At 43.5% G+C, this 14413-nt stretch overlaps 1 protein-coding gene across 2 annotated transcripts in view; it reads left to right on the forward strand.

The window, feature by feature from the left end:
- Positions 1–14413, forward strand: part of DOCK1 (dedicator of cytokinesis 1) — a 431183-nt gene that overhangs the window by 143239 nt on the left and 273531 nt on the right. For both annotated transcript variants that reach the window (XM_088452203.1, XM_088452204.1), the window contains exons 21-23: positions 1050–1150; positions 3892–4026; positions 5334–5442. In XM_088452203.1, coding sequence (XP_088308329.1) covers positions 1050–1150; positions 3892–4026; positions 5334–5442 — 345 coding nt within the window. The remainder of the gene's footprint in view (positions 1–1049; positions 1151–3891; positions 4027–5333; positions 5443–14413) is intronic.

A 14413-nucleotide genomic window follows, 5' to 3' on the forward strand; every position in this document is an offset into this window, starting at 1 on the left:
AGATGTCAGCCAAGGAAACTTTGTGCATCAGATGAAGGACGCATCATGCTTCCCTTCGAAATCGGAAGATGTCCAGCAGTGCCCTCAGCTCAGGACTGGCAGAATCCATTGGGACCCAAGTACACATACATACAATTCGGAGAAGTCTGGCCAGAAGTGGTCTTCATGGAAGGATTGCGGCCAAAAATCCATACCTTCCATGTGGAAACAAGGCCAAGCGACTCAACTATGTATGAAAACATGGGAACTGGGGTGCAGAAAAATTGGCAGCAGGTTCTTTGGACTGATCAGTCAAAATTTTAAATAATGGACTGTAACAGAAGGCAGTTTGTTCGCCGAAGGGCTGGAGAGCTGTACAATAATGAGTGTCTGCAGGCAACAGTGAAGTATGGTGGAGTTCCCTTGCAAGTTTGAGGCTGCATTTCCGCAAATGTAGTTGGGGATTTGGTCAGGATTAATGGTGTCCTCAATGCTGATAAATACAGGCAGGTACTTATCCATCATGCAATACCATCAGGGAGGCGTCTGATTGGTTCCAAAATGTATTCTGCAGCAGGACAACGACCCCAAACATACAGCCAATGTCATTAAGAACTATCTTCAGCGTAAAGAAGAACAAGGAGTCCTGGAAGTGATGATATGGCCCCCACAGAGCCCTGATGAAGGATTTGAGCAAGCCTACATCCACAGAAGATCTGTGGTTAGTTCTCCAAGATATTTGGAACAACCTCCCTGCCGAGTTCCTTCAAAAACTGTGTGCAAGTGTACCCAGAAGAATTCATGCTGTTTCGTAGGCAAAGGGTGAGCACACCAAATTCTAAATATATATATATAATATATAATGTGCACAAACGTGTGTATATGTGCATGTTACAAAATGCTCTTTAATATGTGTTGAACATGTTGTCTAGCCTCACATTCCCTGTATTGCTGCTCTCAGTGATATATTCCCTGTGAGTGTGATGTCCTGTGCTCATGGGGGACTGTTGCCCAGCTCAGGATGTGCCTCACTACACTCATGCATTATTTACCACCTCTTTTTGTTTCAGGTATTCATTATTGGTCTGATTGCAGATCGGAAGTTTCAGCACTTTAATCCTGTCCTGGAAACTTACATAAAGAAGCATTTCAGCGCAACCTTAGCCTACACGTATGTCTAATATCTCCCCTATTATCAGATCAGTTCTGACACTGCACGCTCAGTGCTCAGAAAGCCAGAGAACGGATAGAAATGACGTGCCTGGGGATTATAAATTCATCCTGGATTTTTGACCTATTTAAAGCATGCAAATAGATGCGTAATTCTCTCACAAAAAAAAAATGTTTCCAGTGTATTTTTTTTTTTTTTACTAATATTCAAGGCAGGTAGTCCTAAAAAATGCACACAAACAAGCCTAATGCCACGATGCTTATTAATGTGCTGTAACCCCTTGCAGCCAATATGCTGCAAGATGCCAGTAATGAAAACAATAAATTGGTCTCATGGAGACATATGCTGACAGCAATATCCAACCTACAGTATTGATGTAGTGTTTATTTTGAGGCTAGGATCTGCATTTTACATGTGTATATTTTGGATATTATAGAGTTTTACCCATACTTGCCTGTTTCAAGATGACGACTCTGGGAGAATCAATGCATAGCCTTAGTTCTGCCACTGTGTCTCCTGTTCTAAGCAGTAAATCATCATTGTCAAGTTCCTGGACCAGCCCGCATCACTCGTAAAGTGAAGTGGGCCACAAGTGGAAGGAGTTGACCAACTCTCTCGGGGGTCCAGGATAGTCCCCCAGGATAATTCCAGGAGAGTTGGCAACTATTAAATTTTTGCACAACGTTTTTTAAAACATCTGTTTTTTGTTCTATTTTTGTCATGTGCCTTTTCGTAAGCTATAATGGGCATTGCCTCCTACTATCGTTGTCCTAGCTGCAAAGTCACAGGATACCAGCCACTGGGGAATTGATCTGGGAAAATATTTAACGTTGGTGTTTATTTTGATTTTCTACAAATGACCGGTCACAATGGCTTCATCTTTTTTCTGCACTGGGAGTTTAATTTCTCTACATCTGTGCACTTATTAACGGTGCGTTTTATCTGAAGCATTATTTGTTCCTAAAACATTATACATCTTTGAGCTGTCCTTGGTTATGGGGATACTGAGAGATGCTTTTCTCCAAAAGTAATTTCTAGTGGTAGAAAAAAAAAATCATTATTCAGATATTTTCATAACAGCTTGGCCACCTGGGACATTGGGATTTATTGACCATATTTAATTTTGACCTTGGTTGAGCACGGAACACAGCATAAATGAATGACCTTTGAGCAAAGCATTTCTGAAATGTCAGTAGCTTTTGTTTTAATTGATGAGCACTAAAAAAAAATATGTATTTTTAAAAAAATACCATATAAAGATGTGTCCTCATACATCTAGCATAAATGCGCCACGCAGCTCGACTTGCCTGACTTGAGTGAGCCTCCAGGTCCCGTCCTACTCTCCTAGCGTCAGGTGTTTTTTTTTTTTTTGTTGCTGAAAATGTGTATGACTCGCAATGCGACGCAACTAGGATGCACTTGGAGACTGTGCCGATTAATTTGATATGTGACACTTCTATATCTGTGTGCGACTGAGTCTGTATATGATGCACAACGGCGCTTGGAATGAAAAAAGCTGTGTCCGCCATATTGTAGCACTTCAGATTCAGTCTATGGCCCGTATTAAATTGCCGGTGAAAAGTCCCAGGCTTTTTGCCTGCCAGACTTTCCGCCGTCATCGCTAGTTTTGCCTCCGGAAAAGTATTGTGCTCATCCCCGCTATTCGCCCTATTCAATTGCAAAGGACGAGAGAACGCATCCCGGCAAAAACTCGAACAGATGAAAATTTCTGTCAGATTTGGGGAAATCAACCTGACACCCCCCAAAAGATGCACTGACATGGGGGATAAGTATGGATACCCCCCGAATAGCCCTGCTGAAGGTATTTGGGGTACTTAAATGGTCTCAATAGGTGCTATTTAATGTATTCCCATATGGGGTGAAGAATAGCATGTAGCAATAATTTTACTTCAAAATAACTAGTCCCAGCAAATTTGGGGTACCTAAAAATGGGGGCTAGCATATTTTAAAGTTGCTAAAGTGAATCTTGAAAAATCCACCTGCCGCAAACTCCTGCAAAGAAAAAAAAAACAGCTGGGGCATACTTGGGGACCCCCCTGGAGTCTATTTCGATAGTTTTTATGTTTGTCCCCCAACTTTACTCTTTTTTTTTTTTTTTTTGCCCCTCAAACGAAAGTATTTTTGGGGTGTTCTAATGGTTTTTTTGTTTTAATTTTTTTTACGTAGTTTACCTTTGGGGGACTGTCCAAACTGCACGGGGGTTCCCGCAACTTTGTACCTCAAAACTGCACTTTTTTACGAGAACTGCTTTTCGCTGGCAATTGAATATGGCCCTAGGTCGCACACAGATATACAAGTGTCACATATCAGATTAATTAGCAAAGTCTGCTGGTCTCACAGGACCTGGCGCACAGAGAGGGGCTTTTTCAGTTTAATTTTTACGTATGGTATTGCTTTGTGTAAGGTCTTTCTGTACCTTATTCCTATTAGTTACCGTTTCTCCGGACAATCTCCCCTTAATATTCTATATCATTTCATCCCCCAATGTGACTTACCTGTCACCACACTACATGGAATTTCACGTTGACCAATCCCTAATCATGTATCCTGTATACAGTAGTGGTGGGAGGTTTGGGGGGCACACAGGGTATTCTGCCAGTGGCCCACACCTAATTCAGGCCATTTGTCAGCCGTATCTTTAATTTTTGTTCAGTTTCCAGTGTTTCTAATCATAAATAAACTCGATACCATTTAATATCGCACACTTGTTTACCTTGCAGAAAACTGACTAAAGTGTTAAAGAACTATGTGGACAGCGCCGATAGACCTGGGATAACAGAACAAGTCTTTAAAGTAATGAAAGCAATGGAATACATCTTCAAATTCATTGTGCGCTCCAGAATCTTGTTTATTCAGTAAGTATGTTTTTTCAGTCCTTTTTTATTGTAAAATACTTATGTAAAATAGCCATGATTAAGCATAATCATATAATTTTTTAATGTAAATTTAATTATTTGCTTCTGTGTTGTCATTATTCTTGTATATAAAAGTATTTCTACATCAGGGTCCATAGGGTATCCACAGGTTACCTTGGGGTATAGGTGATGACGTCAGGCATCGGGCACCATAGAGTTAAGTTTTCAGCCTCCCAGGATGCATCAGGGCCCCCCCTCTTATACCCCGCCCCCGAGCCAAGGCATCTCAGTTTTCGTTGGTGCCCGGCTCGGAGCACCTATTTAGAGGGGTGCTAAGGATAGCCCCTGAAGTTTTCTTCGCGGCAGCTGTGGCTGCCCATCTGGAAGTACAGCATGGACAGTCAACGCTGACGTCCATGCTGTATTCCCTACACCCCCGCCGGTACCAGATCGCCGGTACTGATCCGGGGATGCTGGTAAGCATCTGGGGTCACAGCTAGCGGTGACCCCAGATGTTTTGGACCATGGACGGATTCAAGGGGGCAGCAGGTAAGCAGCGGGGTCCCGCGGTGGGTCTCTGCTGATACATGTTCCGGAGTCCCCAGGCAGGGGGCTCCCTGGGGACTGGCTGCAGCGTGGAGCCAGGTAACCAACCTGCGCTTCCACTACCCCCCTGGGACGGCGGACCGCAGCTAAGCGGTAGCGCTGCGGCGTCCCAGGGGTTAATTGCATGCCAGGGGAGCGCGCCTTCCCGTTACACAGCCGGCTCCCCCGCTGCACACAGCCCTCTCTGCACCTGCCGATTGGCCCTGTGGCAGCGCTCCTCCCCCAGGCCGGCCTCCTCTCTGCTCCTAGGTGGCCATCTTTGCAGAAGCATGGTGAACGCTGCTGGAAGCTGCTGATCGGTGGCATCGCGGTCTGGGTCCCCCGGGGGCAGACCAGACCAGTCAGTTTCTCTGCATGTGTGGGAGGTCTGATGGACATGCAGGAGGGTTTCATTTTATTGACCATTTACATTTTTTTCCCTAGAATGGGTGGGTAGGGGCCCCTGTGCATTGCTTTGCCCAGGGCCCACACTGCTGTTAAGGCAACCCTGCAGTCATGGCAGTTCTATATGTATAACCCGGAAGTAGGCCTGTGCACATGAGATGAATGATGAAAATAAAACTTGACATAAAATTGTTACAGACATAGTTGTTTATATACAGTATGTTGTGTATGTTTTGACATGAGGAACTTGCCAATGAATATTCATGATGATCCTGCTTTATAGCAATTGGTGTTTTGGTTTTATCTTCATGCCACAGGCTCTATGAGAATAAAGGAGAAGTGGAGTTTATGGAGTCCTTACTGCAGCTCTTTAAGTCTATGAATGAGATGACGAGTAGCCAGACTGATCAGACGGTTATAGTGAAGGTAAGCGGCGTTACTAGGGGATACGGTATAGGAAAGTTGTTGTCCGTGCAGTATATCAGGTCATTGAGACCTGAGCGCTAAGAATGTATTTGTAGCATAGCGGTTAATCCAATAGAGCAGGCCTGGCCAAGCTGTGACTCTCTAGCTGTTGTCTAACTACAAGTCCCAGCTTACCCTCCAACTGGTCAGCTGGTAAAGCATGCTGGGATTTGTAGTTTTACAACAGCTGGAGAGCCACAGGTGGGCCAGGCCTGCAGTACTATGTAATATAGGCATATTACAATGACATGCAGGAGATAATGTGCTCTTCATTGTAATAAGTGCATCATTTATAACAATAATAATAATTCTTACCTCTAATATAACTGCTCACAATAAAAGTGAGCTAGTGTCTACCTGGGAGTTAGCAAATCGTACCCAACACTAGATCGAAAACGTCGCGACGGCAGCTACATTTACTGGCCCTGAAGTTGATTACCTCAGAATATACTGTGCGCCGTTCTGAACATGGAGGCACACACGACATGAATCCCTGTCACAGACAGCTTTATGGAGGCTGTTGGGGGAAACCTTTGGGCACGTTTTTAATAAGGGTACATAGGAGATTTGCATTGTTAATATAATTGTGTCACTCTTCTATTGCAATTTGGGGAGGATGTTTAGGGAGATTGCCATTCTTCTTCCCAGATGTTTATCACCAGGTGCGCAATTTCTACAGCGCTGCACAGACCATGTGTTAATAAGTACCATGGCATGCGAGCTGAGATACTGTATTGTTGCAGATCCCGTATGCAGAGTGAAACGGGATAGTCTTATAATAAGGCAATGTTCCTCCAGAGCCTGTAAGGCGTGCCTCAGCTGTGAAAACCTATAAAAGAAGGAATTCGGCCTGGCAAAGTCCTCTGTTATCTGTTCAAGTGATTTCATTATTCCATTTAAATACATTTGTCTCAAGTATGTGAGCCCATTGGATGGGTCTTAAGCTAGATTATCAGGATTCAGTGTAACATCCCACTTCCCCATAATAGACAAATACAGTAACAAGGAAGCCTATCCCTTTTCCAAACCTTCAAACCTGGCATTACTATAGGCTATCTTGCACTCTTGGGTGCAGTCCTGCCCCAGTCTTATAGTCCAGGAAGCAAAGGGGCTCACATGTACATGGGGGGGAGGGGGTCATGAAGTATGCCACACTCTCTGCCTCATAAGACCCTCCCAGTGGGCCATTTGACTCAACTGCAATGAATACTCTCCCCCCCCCCGATCCCCACTTTTTCAGAGGTTTTGCATAATAAGACAATCATATTAAAGCCATTGTGCCAGTCCTTGTGTAAAAGACGGACAGGGATTTTCTTACAGACCTGCTTTGGTAAGTATACTAGTTATTGTTGTAAAATACAAGGCCCCTCATTTAAAAGGCTAATTTTGGCAACTACGGACAAAGTTTAATTTAGTCCTCGTCTTAATTTTGTTGCGCTCTGAGATTCTGTGGATGTGCTAACCCAAATATACAAGATACGTGATACCCGCGGGAGTGTTGGGGGCACCGACACCCCTCCCCCCCCCATAGCTCTGATTACAGCATCAAATCACGTTAGTACAGTATTGTACAACTGCACACTGGGGGGTAAGTGAACTGTACGGGGTGTGCTGCTGGTACTGAAAGGTTCCTCTCGTTTTGGTACAGAAATTGTAACGTTGTGTACTGTGCTCAACCCCTTTGGTGTATAAATGATTGGCGTGAACAGGAATGTTCACCATGTGCAAATTGTGGGTTGATTTGCAGACATTCTAGCAAGTCTCCGTTTCATCATTGTCTACGCGAACTTCGACATATACCCAGCCTGCCTAGAGTCCTGATCTAAATTAGTGAAACGCCTTCTGACCTTAGTGTCTGTTGCTGTTAGGAATAAAGGGTCCTGTTTATAAACACGTTTTATCATAAAGAGGTTTAATACTTGTTGCGTATGATATATTGTCCATTCAGCTCCTAACTGTCATTTTTCAAACATAACAGTTAGGAGCTGATTGGCTGGAGCACTATTATCGTTGCATATAGTAAAACGTTTGATAAATGTTGATAAGGTCTGATCGTATAATTTAACCTGGTTCATATGAACTTTTGTGGCAGGTGGGTTGGCACTGAAAGCTAATGAAGTCGGGCAGGTTGAAAGCAGCGGGCGGGCTGGCATTTAAAGTTTCCTAAGAGAACAATTTCGGTGTACAAACTCAGGGTTTGTCCCTGTGTATTAGAACAGGATTTTTATTTTGGCTTGGCAATTGTGAAGATTAAAGAACAACTTTGTTCTATGCATTTAGGAAGACAAATTGTGTGTTTGTTTATTTTAGCCTTTTGGAGCTTCAGTTTTATAAAGGTTAAATGGATTGTAAAAAAAAAAATAATCACTCTCCGGTAACTGTTCATATGTCAATAATCGTGAAATTGCAATAGAAAAACATTATGTATCAAAATAGTTTGGTGAGCCAAGAAAGAAAGAAAGAAAACTGCACTGTAAATTGCCTCGGGCTATTTAAACCTTTCTTTTTCCCAGGGTAATAAGAAGAGCTTTTCAAGTACTGATTAGCATGTCAGTGCAGTAAGGGAAAAATCCAATGATATATCTGATTAATATCAGACTGCGGAGATGGCAAAATGGATTTGCTGCTGAGCTTGGGGGAAGGGTTTAAAGAAAAAAAAAATCTATTGAGCAATTCACATCGGGCTGTTTTGGTAGCCTGAAACAAGTAAAACATTTCTAATCATGGAATGACTTATAGGTTTATGTAAATGGCTTCTGTCTTCATCTCCAGCACTTAAGAACTTAAGGCCAATCAATTCTCTTTTGAAGGCTTCATTTGTATATAGCATTACATTGCCATTTATTTTGTGCATTGGCGATACATTGACAAGTATCGATCATGCGTTTAGATTGTGATGGAAGTTTGCAGTTTGATTTTTGCTAGAAGGAGAAAAAGAAAAATTCTAGATTACTCGCTCCAGGTAAATGTATTTCGGCAGCAGTGTTTTATATACAGAGCTACAGAATGAGAATAGGATTAAGTATAAATAATTTACATTTTCACCTAGTAATAAATAGAATGTTTCCTTCTAAATGAATGAATCGTGAAAGTTTGGCTTATTCAAGTGAGAAAGGACATGCTTATACTTAGCTATCAAGTTTAAATATATTAATTGTGTTATGTATGAGAATGTAGTGTTCATTCTAGCACCCTCCACCTGTCACAACCTGTGCAGTTCCTCTTCCCTGCCAGGGGTGTCGCTCTCTGTACGCTGGTGCTCCAGGTTCACAAGTTTTTCTAATTAAATACTGTTCAATTCTGTCTAATTTACATCTTACATGAATCTTGAAAGCAAGGGAGCATCTGGACTGGGATGCAGTCAGGAAGCCGACAGTCGAAATGCCGACCGCCGGCTTCCCAACTGTCTCATCCCGACAGGGAAGTAATGACAGGCGTCGAAATACTGACGCCTATCATTATCCCTACGCCGGGAGCCCGACGCCTGGCAAACCAAACGAAGGTAAGCCGGGTGTGGACAGCCACGGGGGGGAGGGTTAGGGTTCAGGGCTCCCGGGGGGACTTAGGTTTAGGCTCCCCCCGGGAGGGTTAGGGTTAGGCTAGGTGAAGGGGGGTTAGGTTTAGGCACCCCCGGGGGAGGTTAGAGTTAGGCACCCCCCCCCCAGGAGGGTTAGGCTTAGACTGCGGGGAAGGGGGGGTTAGGTTTAGGCACCCCCTGGGGGAGGTTAGGGCTAGGCACCACACGGGAGGGATAGGTTTAGGCAGCAGGGAAGGGGGGGTTAGGGTTAGGCACCCCCTGGTGGAGGTTAGGGTTAGGCACCCCCCCGGGAGGGTTAGGTTTAGGCTGCGGGGAAGGGGGTGGTTAGGTTTAGGCACTTACAGGGGTGATTAGGGTTAGGCACTGGGGGGGAGGTTAGAGTTAGGCACCCCTACGGGAGGGTTAGGGTTAAGGGGGGGGGGGATAGGGTTAGGTGTAGTTACTATACTTACCAATCGGGATTTTCAGTCCTGCCGGTCTTCTGGTGTCGGGATTTGAACCGTCGGGCATAGGTACGGCGGTCATTCATACCGATCCCTCTGGACTGTCTATTATCACATGCGCCACTTTTCTGTGTCTTAACATGTTTATTACATGGGATGTAGTCAACATGTCGACAGTCACAATTTTGACATTCATGTTGACTGTTATGATGTCGACATTGTACATTCCGACATTGGGGTACTTATCCTTGGTACAGCCGCAACGCCCATTGTTGACATTCCATGTCAGCAATTCATCTTAATGTCTGCATGGTCAATGTTGACATGCTGGACATGTCGACATTATGACCCTGTCGGCAAAATATGTTGAGCCCTATTACATTGGTCAAAGTTTACCAGAAATGTCTTTTTCTTGACAACTGGAAAATGCAGAGTTCTTCCCATTGAGATTATAGGACTCTGTGCACCTTCAGAGCTGGTGGCAAATGAAAGTAGATTTATCCTGACATCTCCTCGTTTCATTACTGTACAAAATGCAGCGCTCCCACTGTCTAACACCTGCCTAAAATACACACCAAAACGTACCGCAGGTCAGGCCTGCCAAGGTGGTGCAGCCGCTCCTATCCTGGCGTCCTCTTCAGCACCACACCACCGTGATAGGGTGCGGGACTCACAATGTCGTGGCCACGCCTCCCTATCCACGCAGCCATGCCCCCCTATCCGCGCGGCCACATCTCATTCAAACAAGGCCCCACCTTTTCTAATGGTGTCTCTGTCTGAAAAGGCTACTGAGGTTTTCACTGCATCATTTATACATTTAGACGTGATTATCAAATGCAGTTTGAGGATATATTATATATTGCAATAAAAATAGCGTTGAACGTTTTGTTTGCTCTTATTTTGCCTCTCCTGGAAACTGATCTCAGAAGTAAACAGAAAAGATCACCTTATATGTCAGGCTTTCGGTCCGTTGCTCAGCTTTAATAACCTGACTGATGAAATAGGTATTTCCATAGTCACAGGGTCTACCACACAGTACAGAAGCACGGATAGGGAGCCAGAGCCATCCCCAGCTGTCTACGTGACCTTGATGTACTAATGGGGAACGCTTTCATTTATAGTACGGGCTGAGCTTTTACCTCTGGGACAGATATCCTAGTTTCTGTGGCGTTATTCTCAGTTACTTCAAATAAAGTGCAGAAAATAAAAAATGTAATAAATCTGATCTTATTCAAGCTAAATGAAATGTCCTCTGCTCCATTGTATTGAAAGAAAATTCTATTTTAGCTAATACGGCAGCTACTAATTTCGCATAGTGTACCATTATGCTAAGAGATGTCACCATAGCCATGTATTGATTGTGATACATTAATTAAAATATCTGACATTTTAACTGGGAGTTACTGGGAGTAACATTCACACCATGCTGAATAATTTGAAGCTTGCTGCATGGAACATGAGCAGGAATATGCAGCACAATGTACATGTTCTTCGAAAGACAATAAAAATGACATACACATAAGATTGAATATAACATCATTGATACGTTGTACTCTTTTTGGGGTATTTTTTTTTTTACTCAATAAAGATGTGCCCTCATACATTGAGCGTGCCCCGGGAGGAGTAGCAGACTGTAATTTTCTTAAAATTTTGCATCTTTGTCGCATCGCAGACACAGCGAAAAGCCGCTTACATTGTAGCAGAGACACTAACTGCATAGGAATTGGTATAATACACGTACAAAGTCACAAATAAAGCACAACGGAATGTGGCTTGAGAAAAAGCCGAGACCGCTTGCATAGGAGCCATTTTTACAGATTCACACTCTGGGCCATATAAAAAAAAAAAAAACGACGAGAAGGTCAAACAGGCGAAAATGGAGAAAAAAAACTGAAGAAAAGTTTTTTCCATCCCAAACCAGGAAACAAATAAAAAAAAAAAGCAAAGTTCCTATTTTTGGCTAAAAATGTAGGGATTTATTTCAGAACCCTTTGGACGCCACCCCCCTAATGATAAATTACCGCAAAAAAATTGTAAGTTGCGTACTTTGGCGAAAAACACGTGCACAAATTTTGGCCGAAAATAAAAATGGTTGAAAATGTTTTTTAACGTATTGGGTCTGATTTTTCGTGGGGCGGTATGGATGTGTCAAGTGTTTTAAACTTATCACGTGGTCGCAGCAGGCGTTTTTTTTAAGTTGCGTTTTGACAACACAAATATAAACTTGCACCCATTTTAACATACCCCCAATTTACGTGGAACGGTTATTTCCTGGAAAAAAAATAGCTTTCTATCATTTTCAATGATTTGGGTTTTTTTTTTTATCCCCAAGATTTGCATGGTCGTTTTCTGCTAAAGTACGCAACTTACGAAAAAATTTTGGGGCAATTTATCATTGACGGGGGGATGATGTCTAAAGGGTTCTGAAAGAAATCCCCACATTTTTAGCCAAAAATAGGGATTTTGCATTTTTTTCTTCTCCTGATCTGGGATGTAGAAAACTTTTTTCTCCAGTTTATTTTCTAAATTTTTGCCTGTTTGCCAATTTTGCTGTTTTTTGGCAAATATCCGTTTTCGCCGCTAATTGAATATGGCCCTTAGTCGAACACAGATGTACAAATGGCGTATGCCCCAGTGGTCAGTGTGCGCTAGTAATGTGGCTTTGTCGCTTCTAGTTGTTTTATTCATGCGTATAAGACGCACATTGAGTGAAGAATACACTTACAAGGGACTCTGCTCATCAAGAGCAGCTATTTAGCGCAACTTGAGCCACCGTATTAAAGGATACATCTGTAGCTAAGGAGGAATATAATATTTCCTTCCTTTTTAACAGATAACTTGGCTATCCAGATTACTTATTACATCTACTAAATCCTTCCCTTTGCAATACTAACATATCAGAAGTACTTTGGCGAAAAAAGGGGTGCACAAATTTTGGGCGAAAAAATTTAAAATATCAGAAGTCTGGGACCAATGCGTCAAATCTAGGTGCCAGCAGCATCTAACACTTCTTAATACTGGGTGTCATGCAGTGGCATCACTAGGGGGGTGTGAACCGCAACGGGTGGCACCAAAATAGCAAGCCCCCAGCGTGCTGAGAACGGGGGGGTGACACTGCCACACCCCCCCCCAAAATCATACACAAGGTGGCGTGGACACAAGGCCACACCCCCTTAGATGCTTGAGGCTTCCAGTGTAGCGCACCAGGTGACACCAACCCAAGTGACGCCACTGCCTGTATGCAACTCTTTTAGGTTACAGGGAATGTGTTTATTGATACCTTTTTAAAAGGACCTCATTCCAATGAGCTGTGCATGCATGAGGTGTATATGTAGATGGTAAAAGCCTTCCTTAGTTATAACTATGAAGCATCTGGCAAGCGTGCAGAGCTATTACATCTTGCTTGTACAATCGCTGCAATTTTAACCTATTGTCCTTGAATCTCTACATCCCACTGTTAATTTTAACTTGGCGAAGGACCTTTTTATATAACTAGCCATTGACTTATATTAAACTTGGACCTCTTTAAACCTTTCCACTCCTTTACGTAATAGTTATACAGCTTTATATCATAAATCCAGGTCCAGCGAGTTGATTGCATCTGCACTGCAGCAGCAGAATGGAATGGATTTATATTCTGCTGCTGTCCTTTACTCTCCAAATTAATGTACAGTTTCAGTGTATTGGGGCTTCTTGTAATAATACATCTAGATAAAATTGTTTACATGCCTTATTGATTAATGCTTTGCGATCTGACATTTGTACAAAATGTCTTAAAGAACATTAACCAGACCTTCCCATAGTCAGGACCGAAACTGGGATTTTTGTCACCCGGGGCAAGGCCATAATTTGGCCCCCCCCCAAAAAAAAGAGGACGAAAAAGGTGTGTGATTTTGTGACACAGTAATGCCCTTTATAACACATTATGCCACAGTAATGTCCGTTACAACACATTATGCCACACAGTAATGTCCCTTACAACACATTATGCCACAGTAATGCCCCTTATACATTAAGCCACAGTAAGGCCCCTTACACATTATGCCACAGTAAGGCCCCATTTACATTATGCCACAATAAGGCCCCCTTTACATTATGCCACAGTAAGGCCCCTTACACATTATGCCACAGTAAGGCCCCCTTTACATTATGCCACAATAAGGCCCCCTTTACATTATGCCACAGTAAGGCCCCTTACGCATTATGCCACAGTAAGGCCCCCTTTTCATTATGCCACAGTAAGGCCCCCTTTTCATTATGCCACAGTAAGGCCCCCTTTACATTATGCCACAGTAAGGCCCCTTACACATTATGCCACAGTAAGGCCCCTTACACATTATGCCACAGTAAGGCCCCCTTTACATTATGCCACAGTAAGGCCCCCTTTACATTATGCCACAGTAAGGCCCCCTTTACATTATGCCACAGTAACGCCCCCTTTACATTATGCCACAGTAAGGGCCCTTACACATTATGCCACAGTAAGGCCTCTTTAACATTAAGCCACAGTAAGGCCCCATCTCCCTTCTTTTACCTGCCAGGGCCGTGCGGGGGGTGAGCTCGGGGTGGCACGGGATGGGGCTGCCACACGCTGGGGAACTGTCAGTACTGCCGTCATTGTAATTGGCGCTGCTCGTGGACCAATTGCAGCTCACGGACCGGCCGCGGCTGCTGATTGGCTGCCGTTCCGCGAGCACTGATTGGCTTGCGACCGGCACCACATTAGACTGACGGTGTCTCTTTGCCATAGTCCCAATTTGCGACTCCCAGCATGGGTGAGGTTTTTGGGAAACTGGATGGAAGATTTGCAGGATCTTTGAGCGAATTGTAGTTGTGTTTTGGGACTGATTATATTTTAGTTCTGATTGTGCCTGATGATGAAACACACAAAACAAGTTAGGACAACCATGCCTGTCAGTTTACACTGGATACTATGTGTAAGAATAGGTTA

Source organism: Taudactylus pleione, unplaced genomic scaffold, assembly GCF_031769625.1.
Source record: "Taudactylus pleione unplaced genomic scaffold, aTauple2 ptg000034l, whole genome shotgun sequence".
NCBI lineage: Eukaryota > Metazoa > Chordata > Amphibia > Anura > Myobatrachidae > Taudactylus > Taudactylus pleione.